At 48.1% G+C, this 14,493-nt stretch overlaps 1 protein-coding gene across 2 annotated transcripts in view; it reads left to right on the top strand.

Annotated features, from left to right (window-relative positions):
• Positions 1 to 7,775, top strand: part of PRKCA (protein kinase C alpha) — a 515,514-nt gene extending 507,739 nt beyond the window's left edge. Inside the window, exon 17 of one of the 2 annotated variants that reach the window (XM_030828485.1) lies at positions 901 to 7,775. In XM_030828485.1, coding sequence (XP_030684345.1) covers positions 901 to 1,065 — 165 coding nt within the window. In that variant the 3' untranslated portion in view covers positions 1,066 to 7,775. The remainder of the gene's footprint in view (positions 1 to 900) is intronic. The other variant, XM_030828486.1, reaches the window with a different exon arrangement.
• The last annotated feature ends 6,718 nt before the right edge of the window (positions 7,776 to 14,493 follow it).

The following is a 14,493-nucleotide window of genomic DNA, read 5'->3' as shown; positions in this document are numbered from 1 at the left end:
ACACGCCACTACCTTTGTGGGTGGCTGACAAAGTGAAGAGAACACTCCTTCCCCACTTTTGGGGTCAGGCTACCAAGCCATGCTGCCTAAGCGGCTGTGTGTCTCGGAGACCCCAATGCAGCAGTTCTGCCTGCAGCCTTGACGCTCACAGAGCACCCCAGTGAACCCTGGAGGAGAGGAACAGCCAAGACAGCAGGCCTCTCCCTGCCTCCCCAGGGCGCCATGCAAACCACCTCCAGCCTGAGACCACCCTGCAAATGAGCTCCAGTCACCCAGCCTGCCCACTGGCCATCTGTGTCTAGGTGTGCTAAATCCTAGCTGGGCCAGGTGCAAATCTCCCAGCCTTGCCGCCACACCTACGTCATATCGCTTGAAGCTTAATTTAGGGGCTGGGGTTGCTAGAGCAGCCCAGTAGGAAGGCAAGGATAACACAGTTTTTACTTCACTACAAATATTGCGGCAAAGAACCAGATGTGGGGCAGTAACTCACCCCCTCGCTTGGTCCAGGGGTAACTGCCTGCAGCCCCAGCCGACATCCTGGCCTTTCAACACGGAGCTGTGACTGACAGCCCTGCGTGCGTGGCTTCTGTGCTCTCAGCTCCGCTTGCTCAGTGAGGTGGACCTGAGGGGACAGGGGCTGTCCCCTTGTTGCTGCCTCGTTGCCAGCCGTGCATTCCCACCCAGGGCTTCTGTTCGGGGTATTTCAAGGTTTACAGTTGGGTAACTCGTCGTTGTCTGCTGTGCCTGGCTTTTGAATCCAATAGGCCTGCAAGTCCTCCGAGATTCCTCCTGCCTAACCAGCCCTGAGTTCCCCAGGGCCATGCCCCTCCCCAGAGAGGGCCCTCGGAGAGCTGCTCCCGCATTGTCACGTTGACTGACCTTTTTGTCTTTTCTCCACAGTGCGGCAAAGGAGCAGAAAACTTTGACAAGTTCTTCACACGAGGACAGCCCGTCTTAACACCGCCTGATCAGCTGGTTATTGCTAACATAGACCAGTCTGATTTTGAAGGGTTCTCGTATGTCAATCCCCAGTTTGTGCACCCCATCTTACAGAGTGCAGTATGAAACTCACCAGCGAGAACAAACGCCTCCCCAGCCCCCAGCCCTCCCCGCAGTGGGAAGTGATCCTTAACCCTAAAATTTTAAGGCCACGGCCTTGTGTCTGATTCCATATGGAGGCCTGAAAATTGTAGGGTTATTAGTCCAAATGTGATCAACTGTTCAGGGTCTCTCTCTTAGAACCAAGAACATTATCTTAGTGGAAGATGGTACGTCATGCACAGTGTCCAGTTTAATTCTGTAGAAGTTACGTCTGGCTCTAGGTTAACCCTTCCTAGAAAGCAGACTGTTGCCCCATTTTGGGTACAATTTGATATACTTTCCATACCCTCCATCTGTGGATTTTTCAGCATCGGAATCCCCCAACCAGAGATGTTAAAGTGAGCCTGCCCCAGGAAACATCTCCACCCACGACGTCTTTGGAATCCAAGAACAGGAAGCCAAGAGAGTGAGCAGGGAGGGATTGGGGGTGGGGCAGGCCTCAAAATACCCGCTGCGTCCATTCTCTGCCTCCGTGGAAACAGCCCCTAGAATCTGAAAGGCCGGGATGAATCTAATCACTGTTCCCAAACATTGACAAATCCTAACCCAACCATGGTCCAGCAGTTACCAGTTTAAACAAAAAAAACCTCAGATGAGTGTTGGGTGAATCTGTCATCTGGTACCCTCCTTGGGTGATAACTGTCTTGATACTTTCCTTCTTTGTAAAAGGCCAAATCGTCTAAGGACGTTGCTGAACAAGCGTGTGAAATCATTTCAGATTAAGGATAAGCCAGTGTGTACATACGTTCATTTTAATCTCTGGGAGATTATTTTTCCATCCAGGGTGCCATCAGTAATCATGCCACTACTCACCAGTGTTGTTCGCCAACACCCACCCCCACACACACCAACATTTTGCTGCCTACCTTGTTATCCTTCTCAAGAAGCTGAAGTGTACGCCCTCTCCCCTTTTGTACTTATTTATTTAATAGGCTGCAGTGTCGTTTATGAAAGTACGATGTACAGTAACTTAATGGAAGTGTTGACTCTAGCATCAGCCCCTACTGATTGATTTTCCTCCCTTCTCTAGCCCTGGATGTCCACTTAGGGAGAAAAAGAATACGGTTTTGGTTCCCATTTCTAGTTCATGTTGAATGACAGGCCTGGAGCTGTAGAATCAGGAAACCCGGATGCCTAACAGCTCAAAGATGTTTTATTGATAGAAGGATTTTAATATGTTTTGCAAATGCATCATGCAATGAATTTTGCATGTTTATAATAAACCTTAATAACAAGTGAATCTATATTATTGCTATAATCGTATCAAGTATAAAGAGAGTATTATAATAATTTTATAAGACACAATTGTGCTCTATTTGTGCAGGTTTTTGTTTCTAATCCTCTTTTCTAATTAAGTTTTAGCTGAATCCCTTGCTTCTGTGCTTTCCCTCCCTGCACATGGGCACTGTATCAGATAGATTACTTTTTAAATGTAGATAAAATTTCAAAAATGAATGGCTACTTTACATGATAGATTAGGCTCTTACTACATATGTGTGTGTATATATATGTGTTTGATTCTACCTGCAAACAAATTTTTATTGGTGAGGACTATTTTTGAGCTGACCCTCCCTCTTAGTTTCTTAATGCCACCTTTCATCCTGGTTCCTCCGCCACTCTTCCTCTTGGGGACAACAGGAAGTGTCTGATTCCGGTCTGCCTAGTACGTTGGTGCATACGTGGCGTTGCCGCAGCACCTGGGCTGACCTTTGTGTGTTCGTGTGTGTGTGTTTCCTTCTTCCCTTCCGCCTGCGACTGTTGCTGACTCCAGGGGTGGGAGGGATGGGGAGACTCCCCTCTTGCTGTGTGTACTGGACATGCAGGAAGCATGCTGTCTTGCTGCCTCTGCAATGACCTGTCGTTTGCTCCAGAACGCACAAACTTCGTGAGACCAACACAGCCGTGCCCTGCAGGCACCAGCACGTGCTCTTCAGAGGCTGCGGCCTTTCTTCCAGCCATTGTGGCACTGGCCTTTCCAGCCTTGGGAGGAGCATGCTGCTTTGGTGAGACACCCCCATGCAAGGTCCTCAGAGGAGCCGGGTTCTACCACAAACAGAAACAGAATGAAAGTAGCTGTCGGTCCTTGTAGAGAGCCGCTCTGTTTCCTCCCAGAAGCATCTCCCAGCTAAGCTCGCATTATTTTTCTCCTCTGGCTGTTTACCTGAAGTTCACAGAACACACAACCATGAAAGGCTTTTTGAGGTGGGAGGCCTAGGTGGTCCTGGCAACCCTGAGTAGAAGGAGAGACGGGGTAGGGAACAGGCCTGGCCAGAAAAGAACCATTTTTTCTGCCATCTTTTATGCACCATAGACATCAAGACTCCAGGGGGGCCTGGCTCCCCTGTCCCTGCAGCCCTGCGGGTCAGTGCACGATCTGGGTTTGTGTCCTGACCAGGTGCGCCTCCTTTGATCCAAGGGGAAAGGGACTGGTTTACAGAAAGAGCCTAGGAGACAAAAGGGCCAGTCCCCCTGCCCAGAATGGAGCAGCAGCAGGACAGGCCCCCACGAGGCCCCCCAGAGAGGAGGAAGGTCCCACGGAGGAACACATGAGGTTAGGGAGCCTTGTTCAGCACCCCAAACGACCTGCCTATTTAAAGCAAGCAGCAGGCTTAGGCCTTCCCTGCAACCCCAACACCCACAAGTTTGTTTCTCTAGGAAGCACATTCACCATCTCAGCTGGCTGTTATTCTCTTAGACTGTGTGGCAAAGTTTTCCAAGAAAATGCCCCGGCAGGGGTGCCCAGCACACTGCCTGAGGGACAACAGACATCAGAACAAACCCCCGGGGAGAAACAGTCAAAATCAGGGCCCGGTGCAGTGTTGTCATGTGGAACCTGCTTTATCCATTGCTGAGTGTTGAATGTGGGTAATGATTAGGGCTTTACAGATCTCAGCAGCCAAAGACAGTTACTGTTGGAAGACTGTCATGTAGATAACCATGAGCAATGGCTCGCCTCAGAATCAGTTTATAAAATTCTATGGTACTGGCCCCTTCGTGGGCATTGTGTGAAATGAGATGGTGGCGAGGGGTGCGCTGTGGAACTGCTGCAGCCACGCAGGAGGTCCTGGGGGACCCTTTAGGAAGTCCTTGCCCCTGAGCACTGCCTGATTGCCAGGGCCTGCGGAGGTCTAGGCCACCTGGCAGAATCTAGCACCGTCCAAATCCCCACAGGACCCATGGAGCTATGACCACACCAGGCCATTCAAATGGCTGCGCATTATCTTCCCTTGGAAGGTGGCCACTCCATGGTGGCAGAGCCTTTCCCTGAGGCTGCAGGCCATGGGCTGGCAGCCCATGTCTTGGCATTTCAATTGAAGGTCACCAGGTGCTGGGTTTGAAAGGAAGTCACTGGAGTGCTGCCAGGGGCCGCCCTCCAAGGTTAATGCGAGGCCCACATCCAGGCAAGAACAAATTCAAAAGGCAGATCAGAAACCACAGGAGTCAAAATTATTGCTCCGGCAGTGCTTCCCTTCCTTTCATCCACTGGCTTCGTGTGGTCCATGCAGGGCCACTGTCTGCCCTTTCTGATGCCACGTCTTAGGCCTTCTTATTTAGAATTTCGATAGAAAACCGTGGGGCCAAGAGCTCTGGAAGCCTGGCCGGAAAGACCAAGGTTCATGCAGCCCAGCAAATGATTGTTGAGCACCTCTCTGAGCCAAAGTCCTTAGGCGAGTGTGGTGACTTCCTGGAAGGAGGATGCAGACTTCCAGAGAGCCCCCCACGGACGTGCTGAGAAGGGAGAGGGAGGCGGGGGCTGTAGTCAGGAAGGAGCCAGAGAAGAACAGGGTTTGGGTGCATCCAGAAATATGCCTGCAGTAGGAGGGAGAGGAAGGGGTGCCACTGTCAACGGCTTCCCATCGGAGGTGGTTGGTGCAGATGGAAGTTTCCGTCTGCTGGCCCTCAAGAGAGTGTTTTACCGGGGACACAGTCTGTTCCTCCTCAGAAAACACCCCCCAAATGCTAACAACATCCCCACCAGCTGCTAGAAGCCCCTTTCCCCTCCCCACCTTGAAGTAGCTCATAGTTCTCTGGGCAGAGCCAGACCATCCAGTGTACCGCAGAGGCCAGTAGGTTCCTGCCGGTTTTCCTCTCTGGCTTCCTGCCAAGAATTATGGCGGCTGAGGATGAATGGAGAACTAACACCGCACAGCTAACTAACACCGCAGTTCCCACCTGGTTCCACTTAGCAGGAGACATTTCAGAGGTTTTTTTTGTTTTTGTTTCTGTTTTTTTTTTGTTTTTTTTTTTGTTTGTTTGTTTGTTTTGCTGGGATTTGTTTTCTCAGTACTGAAAATAGAAAAAGTGACAGTCTTGTATTTTTAAAAGCCTCAGAAAGGTGATACCATCTGCCAGTCATTTTCTCACTTTGGTCTTCTGAAGTCACCTATTTCTTGTGTGTGCACATCACACCATTTCCTGTTTCTTTATAACCCAACAAGGGTAGGGGTGCTTGTTTCCCCTGCTGGGCACACCAGACAATCGTAATCACAAAAGAGACACTGAGCCAGGGGCCCAAAGGGTGTGATCATGAGAGTTACCGGGACAGCCGTAGGCATGACAGTCACCAGGAAGGACAAGGGTGCTCTGTTGTTAGTGGCCACACACCAATTTGACAAGGAGTGTTGTGAAATTTATTTTTATTTTTATTTTATTTTATTTTTTGAGACGGAGTTTCACTCTTGTTGCCCAGGCTGGAGTGCAGTGGCACAATCTCGGCTCACTGCAACCTCCACCTCCCAGGTTCAAGCGATTCTCCTGCCTCAGCCTCCCGAGTAGCTGGGACTACAGGTGCATGCCACCACACCCAGCTAATTTTTGTATTTTTAGTAGAGATGGGGTGTCACCATGTTGGCCAGGATGGTCTTGAACTCCTGACCTCGTGATCTGCCCGCCTCGGCCTCCCAAAGTGCTGGGATTACAGGCATGAGCCACCATGCCCAGCCAAAATATTTTTTAAAAGTCATTTTCCTTAAGCTGCTTGGGCTACATGTTGTAAAATACACTGGACAGTCAACGTTCTTATCTCCTCCCATTCGGGGTGACAGATCCAGGGAACGTTATCTGTTTCTGCTGTTAGAAGATCCAGAAAATTGGGAAGGTTACCTGATGTACACATGGATGAAGGCTGTCATCTAGAAATGGGGTCAACCACAATTGTGTTAATTCTGTAGTGTCAGGGATTCTTCGGGAAGGTCAACAGCATGAACGATTCTGACCCCTATGCCTCCCATCTATGTGATCAAGTGACAGTTAATAACCGTGGAGGTCACACTCAGCCATCCAACAGCCTTACAGTGACCCTACACAAAAGCCCACAAATTCCAAAGACTTTTTCTTAACCTAAAGGAAGAAATTATTTGTTAATTCCAGTACAGCAACTGAATATACTGGGCTATTTGTACTTTTTTATAAAGAACTTTAATAATAATTCTTTAAAAATGAGTTTTTAGAACAAAGCAACTGACGATTTCCTAAGATTCCAATGCCCTGGAGCTTGAAGGAGGACTTAGCCTGGGTCAGCTGGAGCGCCCTCGACCTGCTCTCCCACTGCCAGATTTTCCCATGCTCCTAGGGCATGGAGTCCACATGGGAATGACTGCAAGTTCTGGTGGAACTTGGCAGACTGATGCTCTGCGAGTTTTTAATAGACACTGGGGACAACTGCTTAAGGTTTAGAAACTTCCAAATCACAGGAAAGACATTTTTAGTGTCCCCCATCCAGAAGCAGCCCTGGAATAGGATTCCCAGGGGTTTCTGGGACCCCTTTCCTTGCTCCATGAGGCTCTGTGGCCACCTTTTGGCAGGAGGAGGATGCTTCCTTGGCTCTGTGCCCAGACCCCCCTGGTCCCCAGGTCTCACGCATTGGGTGAAAATTCAGAGATGCCCTGTAAGGATTTTGCCCACTGGGCAACTCAGAAATACTTCGATCTCCCAAGATATAAGAGGCAGCAGCAAACGTGCCTATTGACGTCTGTTTCATAGTTATCGCTTATGCGAGTAGACAGAACTCGACTTTTCAGAAAATAGGTGTCAAGTCCACTTTATAAGAACTTTTTTTTCTAAAATAAGATAAAAGGCGGCTTTGCATTTTCTGATTAAACGACTGTGTCTTTGTCACCTCTGCTTAACTTGAGGAGTTTCCATTCCTGTGATTGTAAACTTTTGTTGATATTCTTCCTGGAAGAATGTAATTCTTTTCTTGAAGGGTTGGTTTACTAGAATATTCAAAATCAATCATGAAGGCAGTTACTATTTTGAGTCTAAAGGTTTTCTAAAAATTAACCTCACATCCCTTCTGTTAGGGTCTTTTAGAATATCTTTTATAAACAAGCATTTGAAGTCATTGCTTTTGCTACATGATTTGTGTGTGTGAAGGACATGCCACGCTTAAATCATTAATTGAGAAACATCATATAAGACCCAACTTTGTTTGGAGGAAGAGACGGAGGTTGAGGTGTTTCCTGCTGTATAAGCACCTACTGACAAAATGTAGAGGCCATTCAACCGTCAAACACCATTTGGTTATATAGCAGAGGAGATGGATGTATAAATTACTGCATTGCTTTTTTTTCAGTTTGTGTAACCTCTAATCTCCGTTTGCATGATACGCTTTGTTAGAAACATTAATTGTAGTTTGGAAGCAAGTGTATATGAATAAAGATAATGATCATTCCTTTGTGTAGTTGGCCTTATTTACATCCCTTTGCGGTATGGCAATTATTTTTCCTCCAGTGTTCAACAAATAGCATTTGACTTCAGACACGCTCCGCAGAACGCTTTTATCTCTTCACCTGTTTCTCAGGCATGACCCTCCATTTATAGTGGCATTTTTTTTTTTTTTTTTTTTTACTTAGAAAATATATCTTGCTTTGAATCAAAGCCCAGACAGTGACTGGGATGGCATTCTGGCAGGTCCTGCGTTCATTCATTCATGCACTGTTCACAGAGCACCTGCTTAGGGCCAGGAGTTGTGTCAGGCCCTGGGGAAGAAGAGGCTGGCATGGCCCCTGCCTGCACGGAGCTTACAGTCTTGTGCCCCAAACTGCAAGGGACGCCCAGCAACTGATGACATCTTCCAAGGCTGGATGGTGCCCTTCCCCTGGAAGGAACGATTCCAGAATGAATTCTGCTCAAGTCTTGAGATGTTTTCTCCAAAAATAGGTATTTTTCACACATCCTGTTGGCCACCCTGTGGATGCAGCTTCAGGACCGTCCCCACTCTGAGTGTCAGCCGCCTCGTTCTGCATTTATTCACGGTTGAAAAATTGGGGGAAATGTTCAAATGTGGAACATTCAAAAATACCCAGTACTTAACAACTCAATGCAATAGAGGGAATTGTCCTCAAAAAGAATTATAACAGGCTGGGCGTGGTGGCTGATACCCATAATCCCAGCACTTTGGGAGGCCAAGGCAGGAGGATCAATTAAGGCCAGGAGGTTGATGCTGCAGTGAGCTACGATTGCACCACTGCACTCTAGCCTGGGTGACAGAAGGAGACCTTGTCTCTTAAAAAAAAAAAAATCAACAACAAACACCAAAGCCAAGATCTAACCTTGGCAAAGTCAGTCTTGGCTGATTTCCTCACCTCCTTTTGGGGGATGCTCTTCCCTCGTGCTCATGGCTTCAACCCACTGCTGCCACCCTCCCTCCCATAGCCCCCTAATCCTGCAGCCGCCCAGCCCAGCCCGTTCCTCCCAGCACACTCTGCATCCACACACATGCCTCCCTGCGTTCTCTTCCCTCTGGGCCTTGCTCCCAGCTAGATTACTCGAGTGTCAGCATCCTCTCGGTGGATTTTTCCCTCCCTAAGATGCCGCAGTCACACTCAACCTCCTGGAAGTGAAGGGTCTTTCAGCTGCCAATACGAGGGCTGGCGGGAAAGCTATTTTGAAGAAAAGCAAAGGGCAATTTTCAGTCTTCAGAGCAATGTGGTCTCTGCCCAACTGGGCTGGCCCTGACCTTCACTCCGGGCTGGTTGACCTCACATATGTGTGTAGCTGTGGCCTATTCCTCACATTACGTTGCCCAGCAGAGTAGCTTATCATGGCCATTGAGCATGCCCTCTGCTTCCGCCAGTGTGCTGTTTTATTTTATTTCATTTTTCCTGCAATGCGGAATGAAGCAGAGTGGGCCACCAAGCCGCATCCTCACCGGCAGCTGGTGACCCGAGGGACTGAGTAGCTCCACCCAAGTTTACCCCTGCAGGGAGGTCTCAGAGGTATATCCAATATGGCTGGTCCTCCTGGCCCCACAGAGGCAGCAGCAACAACCTGAGCACCAGGCAGTGGACAATTGCCCTTCCAGGGGCATTGTGTGCCACCCAAAGTGGATGCTCAAAAGCGAGTCCTTCTGTCCAGTACTGGCCTCCCTGTCACATGCCCACCATGCCCATCGAGTTCATGAGCAGGCACTGTTGGGTCTACTCTAAATCAGGGTTCTCAGCCAGAGGCCATGCAGCCACCCACGGGGCACTTGGCAATGCCTGGAGACTGTTTTGGTTATCATAACTAGAAGGAAGTTTTATTGGCATCAAGTGGATAGAGGCCGGTGGTGCTGCTAAACATCCCGCCATGCACAGGATACCACCAGCCCTCAACGAGGGGTCATCCCACTCAAATGTCGGCGCTGCTGCTGTTACAAACCCTATTCTAAAACATACTCTGAGTTCCCCTTCTCTCCATCTCCCCTGTTCTTCCTCTCTGGCCTCCTTGACTCTCATGGCCCTCTCTGCTCAGCAGCCAGCAGGACCTTGCCTAAGCAAGTCCCTTCCCTGTGGAAAGCCCTCTGTGGCTCCCATCACCCAGCCTTCCCCATGGCCTTTCATCCTCACATGCCCGGCTCTGGGACCAAGGATTCAATGGTTGGGAGAGTGAGCTCAGAGAGCCGCTAACTGGCTTCCTCTCTCTCTCGCTCTGTGTGTGTGTGTGTGTGTGTGTGTGTGTGTGCGTGTGCACGCACACCCTTTCCCATGAGAATAGAAGGTCTAAGAGGAGCCGGCTTGTCCATCCTGTTTGCTGCCACATCCCAGCGCCTAGAGCACAGCCTGGCAGATAATAGGAGCTCAAAATGTTTGTTGAATGACTGAGTCAATTCATGGTTCCCAAGACCGCTCTGAGCCTAGCAACATGTTCCAGAAACACTTACTAGGCCATGGGGCTTTGCCCTGGAGGTGTTCATACACTAATGAAGGAGATAAGATATACACAAAAAACGAATTAAAGATCATCTCTCAAACTCATGATGAGCTTCAGCCTAGGAAACACCAGTTCTCAACCTCTGTCCTTCAGCCCAGAATCTAGAGGCGATGGCTGCCTGTGGTTGCGCTTGAGTGATTATTTAACTCCCTGAGCTTCCCTCCTGCCCCTGGCTTATTGTGTGCTCTGGGGATGAAATTATGGTTCAGCTAAAATGCTAATGCACACGGGCAAAGGCCAAGGCCATCTATTTTCACACTCTGTCCCCATCCTGGGAGTGCCCATCACAGAGAGCAGGGCATTGCCTGCAGGGAGTGGGCGAGAAGTGCTTTTGGCTCTAAGAAAGCAGAACTGGATGTCTCCCCAAGATTCTTTTTTTAACAAAGCCAATTCAATAAATACTTTGCAAAAAGGCCTATTCTAGGCATAAGGGGAGAAAGTGGAAAATGGTTCTAGAGAAATGAAAGAGCTAGTGGTGGGCTCAGGAACTCAACAGACAGGTGGAAATGGCACAAACCAAAAGTCTAAAGGGGGCTGTAAATGGTAGCGTGCAAACTGTGCACGCACACACACGAACACACATGCACACAGAGATGCACACACACACATGCACACAGACACACATGCAAACACACATGCATGCACACAGACACACACACGTGCACACACAGATGCACACACACTGGTTGATTACCACAAGGGTACCAGGCACTCTTCTAAGTTCTTTATGCGCATTTATTTAAAGCCCACAATGACAGCCCCTGCCCCCAGATAGGTACTGTTCACTGTGCCCATTTTACAGAATAAGAAAGGGAAGTCCAGGGAGCTTAAATAACAACACGTAGGTGAGCAACACCAGACAAATGGAGCCAACTGAAAGAGCAAAGATGTGAACATGCCAGATGCCTTCCTGGGGGAGGAGGCAGGGAGACTGAGGTCTGATGGAAAGGCTGGAAAGGAGAGGTCCCAAACAAGCAGACACCAGCACGCAGGCAGGAGGGGAAGGGCTGGCATGCAGGCAGTGCCTAGCTTGTCATCTGAACACACCCATCTCATTTAATCCTCATGGCACCTCCTTGGGATGGAGGACATTGTTCACATCTCACAGATGGGGAAACTGAACCCCAAAGTAATTAACCAGCTTCCAGATACACAACTCCTAAGCAGCACAGCCAGGCTGGGCACTGAGTCTGATCTTCCTAGCCTTGTCCCATGAGGGGGTCAGATGTAGAAATGGGTAGGGAGCTTCAGGGCCAGACCCTGCTGGGGACCTTCTCCCCTACTGTGATTCCTTTCAAAGTCCATCCTATTACCAAGGGGGATGTTCCTTGCTCTTGGCTGACTCTGATGTCTATGAGACTAGATGCCCTCCTGGAACTGTTTCCAGAAGGCTTTCTCCCACCATCACCCTCCTTCTCTTGACTTTTTTTTTTTTTTTTTTTTTTTTGAGCTGTCTGGGCGTGGGAGGAGAGAGAAAAATAGCATCACAGTTCTCAGAACACAGCAGGTGCCTCTGCAGCCGCCCTCACCTGACTGACTTGCCTGGAAAGGCCCAGGAGGAAGGAGGAAGTGGGCAGGAATGGCTGGTGGGCCCCAGGCTCCCCCTCCCACCACAGGACAGCCCCACATTGAGACCCCAGCTCCACCTACCCCAAGAGTCAAAAACAATCCAAGGCAAGCATCATCCAGTGAGTAGAACAACTTGTCAAAAGTCACTGATTTCTTGGGCAATGGGCAGCTGGGGGAGGAAAGGTCGGGCTTGGTTAAGTCGGAATACTGTGGGAATGCTTTTGGGTTTTTGGAAAATTTACAAAAATAACACCTGCTTATTGTAGCTAAGACAGATGAGGAAAAGAAAATCCCAACTTCCCAAGATGGTTAAACTTTTTGATTCCTTGCTAACTTTATTTATTATTCATCATCTTGTTATCTTTTCAAGACTGTACCACGGTATTAGCCTGTTTTCACGCTGCTGATAAAGACATACCTGAGACTGAGTAATTTACCAAGAAAATGAGGTTTCATGGACTCACAGTTCCATGTTGGCGGTGGGGGGGGCCCCACAATCATGACAGAAGGCAAAAGGCGTGTCTTACATGATGGCAGACAAGAGAGAATGAGAATCAACTGAAAGGGGTAACCCTTGATAAAACCATCAGATCTCACGAGACTTATTCACTGCCACGAGAACAGTATGGGGGAAACCGCCTCCACAATTCAATTATCTCCCACTGAGTCCCTCCCACAACACACGGGAATTATGGGAGCTACAGTTCAAGATGAGATTTGGGTGGGGACACGGACAAACCATATCAACCTCAAAGCCCTCTTATCAGACTCCACTGGGCCTTGACATTGGTCACTGAAAGCTTGGATCACAGATGTTAACACATACATCCTTCAAACATTTTATTATAACTTTTTTTTTTTGAGGCAGAGTTTCACTTTGTTGCCTAGGCTGGAGTGTAGTGGTGCGATCTCAGCTCACTGCAACTTCCGCCTCCTGAGTTCAAGCAATTCTCCTGCCTCGACCTCCCGAGTAGCTGCGACTACAGGTGTGCGCCACCATGCCCAGCTAATTTTTGTATTTTTAGTAGAGATGGGTTTTCACTATGTTGGCCAGGCTGGTCTCGAACTCCTGACCTTGTGATCCACCCGCCTCAGCCTCCCAAAGTGCTGGGATTACAGGCGTGAGCCACTGTGCCTGGCCTTTATTGTAACTTAAAAGCCAATAAATGCATGACCGTTTAGTAAGGGTGGAGACTTCTCTCTGAGCACGAAATTTCTTTCTTGCATTAAATATGCCCATAATACTTGTCTTACAGTTTCCAATTTGGGTTTATTTGAAGAGAAGCCAGATATTCACAAAGCTGAATGCAAAGTCCACTTCGATTTTTGCAATATTTCTTAATCTTTTACAGTTGCCTTGCCCACACTCTCTCTGTAGCTGTTTTTAAAAACTCGTTATTCTTTTTCTTAAACATTCTATTTTGTGTTCATTGAAACAACTCTAAGCTTTGCACTTGTATTTCATTGGTTTATGTGGAATTTGATTCATTACTTAACTACAAAGCAATGTAGCAGACATTCAATGTTTGGGGAATAAAATTGACATTTTCTTACTAATTCCCCTATTGTTGGAATTTTAGATTTTCCTGGCTTTTAAATTATTTTGAAAACTCGTGTTGAACACCTTTGTTCTAAAATTTTGAATGCATTTTGGATTATATCTCCCACTGGATTCCTGGAAACACAATAGCTGAACTTTTTTTTTTTTTTTTTTGAGATGGAGTCTCACTCTGTCACCCAGGCTGGAGTGCAGTGGCGCAATCTTGGCTCACTGCAAGCTCCACCCCCTGGGTTCACACCATTCTCCTGCCTCAGCCTCCTGAGTAGCTGGGACTACAGGCATCCACCACCACACCTGGCTAATTTTTTATATTTTTAGTAGAGACAGGGTTTCACCGTGTTAGCCAGGATGATCTCGATCTCCTGACCTCGTGACCCACCCACCTCGGCCTCCCAAAGTGCTGGTATTACAGGCATGAGCCACCATGCCCAGACAATAGCTGAACATTTTTTAGACTCTTGGTACTTCTTATTTCCTGTTTTTCTTCTTGAACCCTGTTTTCTTTTCTTTTCTTTTTTTCTTTTTAGATGAAGTCTCACTCTGTCACCCAGGCTGGAGTGCAGTGATGCAGTCTCAGGTCACTGAAGCCTTCGTCTCCCGGGTTTAAGCAATCCTCCTGCCCTAGCCTTCCAAGTAGCTGGGACTATGGGCATGCACCACCACGCCTGGCTAATTTTTGTCTTTTTCTGGTAGAGTCAAGGTTTCATCATGTTGGCCAGAGGCTGGTCTCAAACTCCTGACTTCAAGTGATCCGCCTGCCTCGGCCTCCCAAAGTGCTGGGATTACAGGCATGAGCCACCACACCTGGCCAAAGCCCTGTTTTCTATGGTGACATTTTCTTGCTCTCAGATCAAGTAGTAAGGAGTGTTTTTCAATGTCATGCTGTTCTTAGTTGGTTTGTTATCAAGTGCCTTCATTCAGTCAACAAATATTTATGTGAGCTTTAAACTGTGCACCAGGGGTTCAGTGACTACCAGGGCTCATAGTCAGGAGTGTTTTTGACTTTTGCCTCTTCCTATAGATTTTTAAGTGGCTTGCAAGTAAAAGACCTCAAGTGAATAATAAAA

Source organism: Nomascus leucogenys, chromosome 14 (assembly GCF_006542625.1).
Source record: "Nomascus leucogenys isolate Asia chromosome 14, Asia_NLE_v1, whole genome shotgun sequence".
In the NCBI taxonomy this organism is placed as follows: Eukaryota; Metazoa; Chordata; class Mammalia; order Primates; family Hylobatidae; genus Nomascus; species Nomascus leucogenys.
Note: the sequence above shows the minus strand (reverse complement) of the source record. Positions and strands in the feature narration are given on the sequence as shown.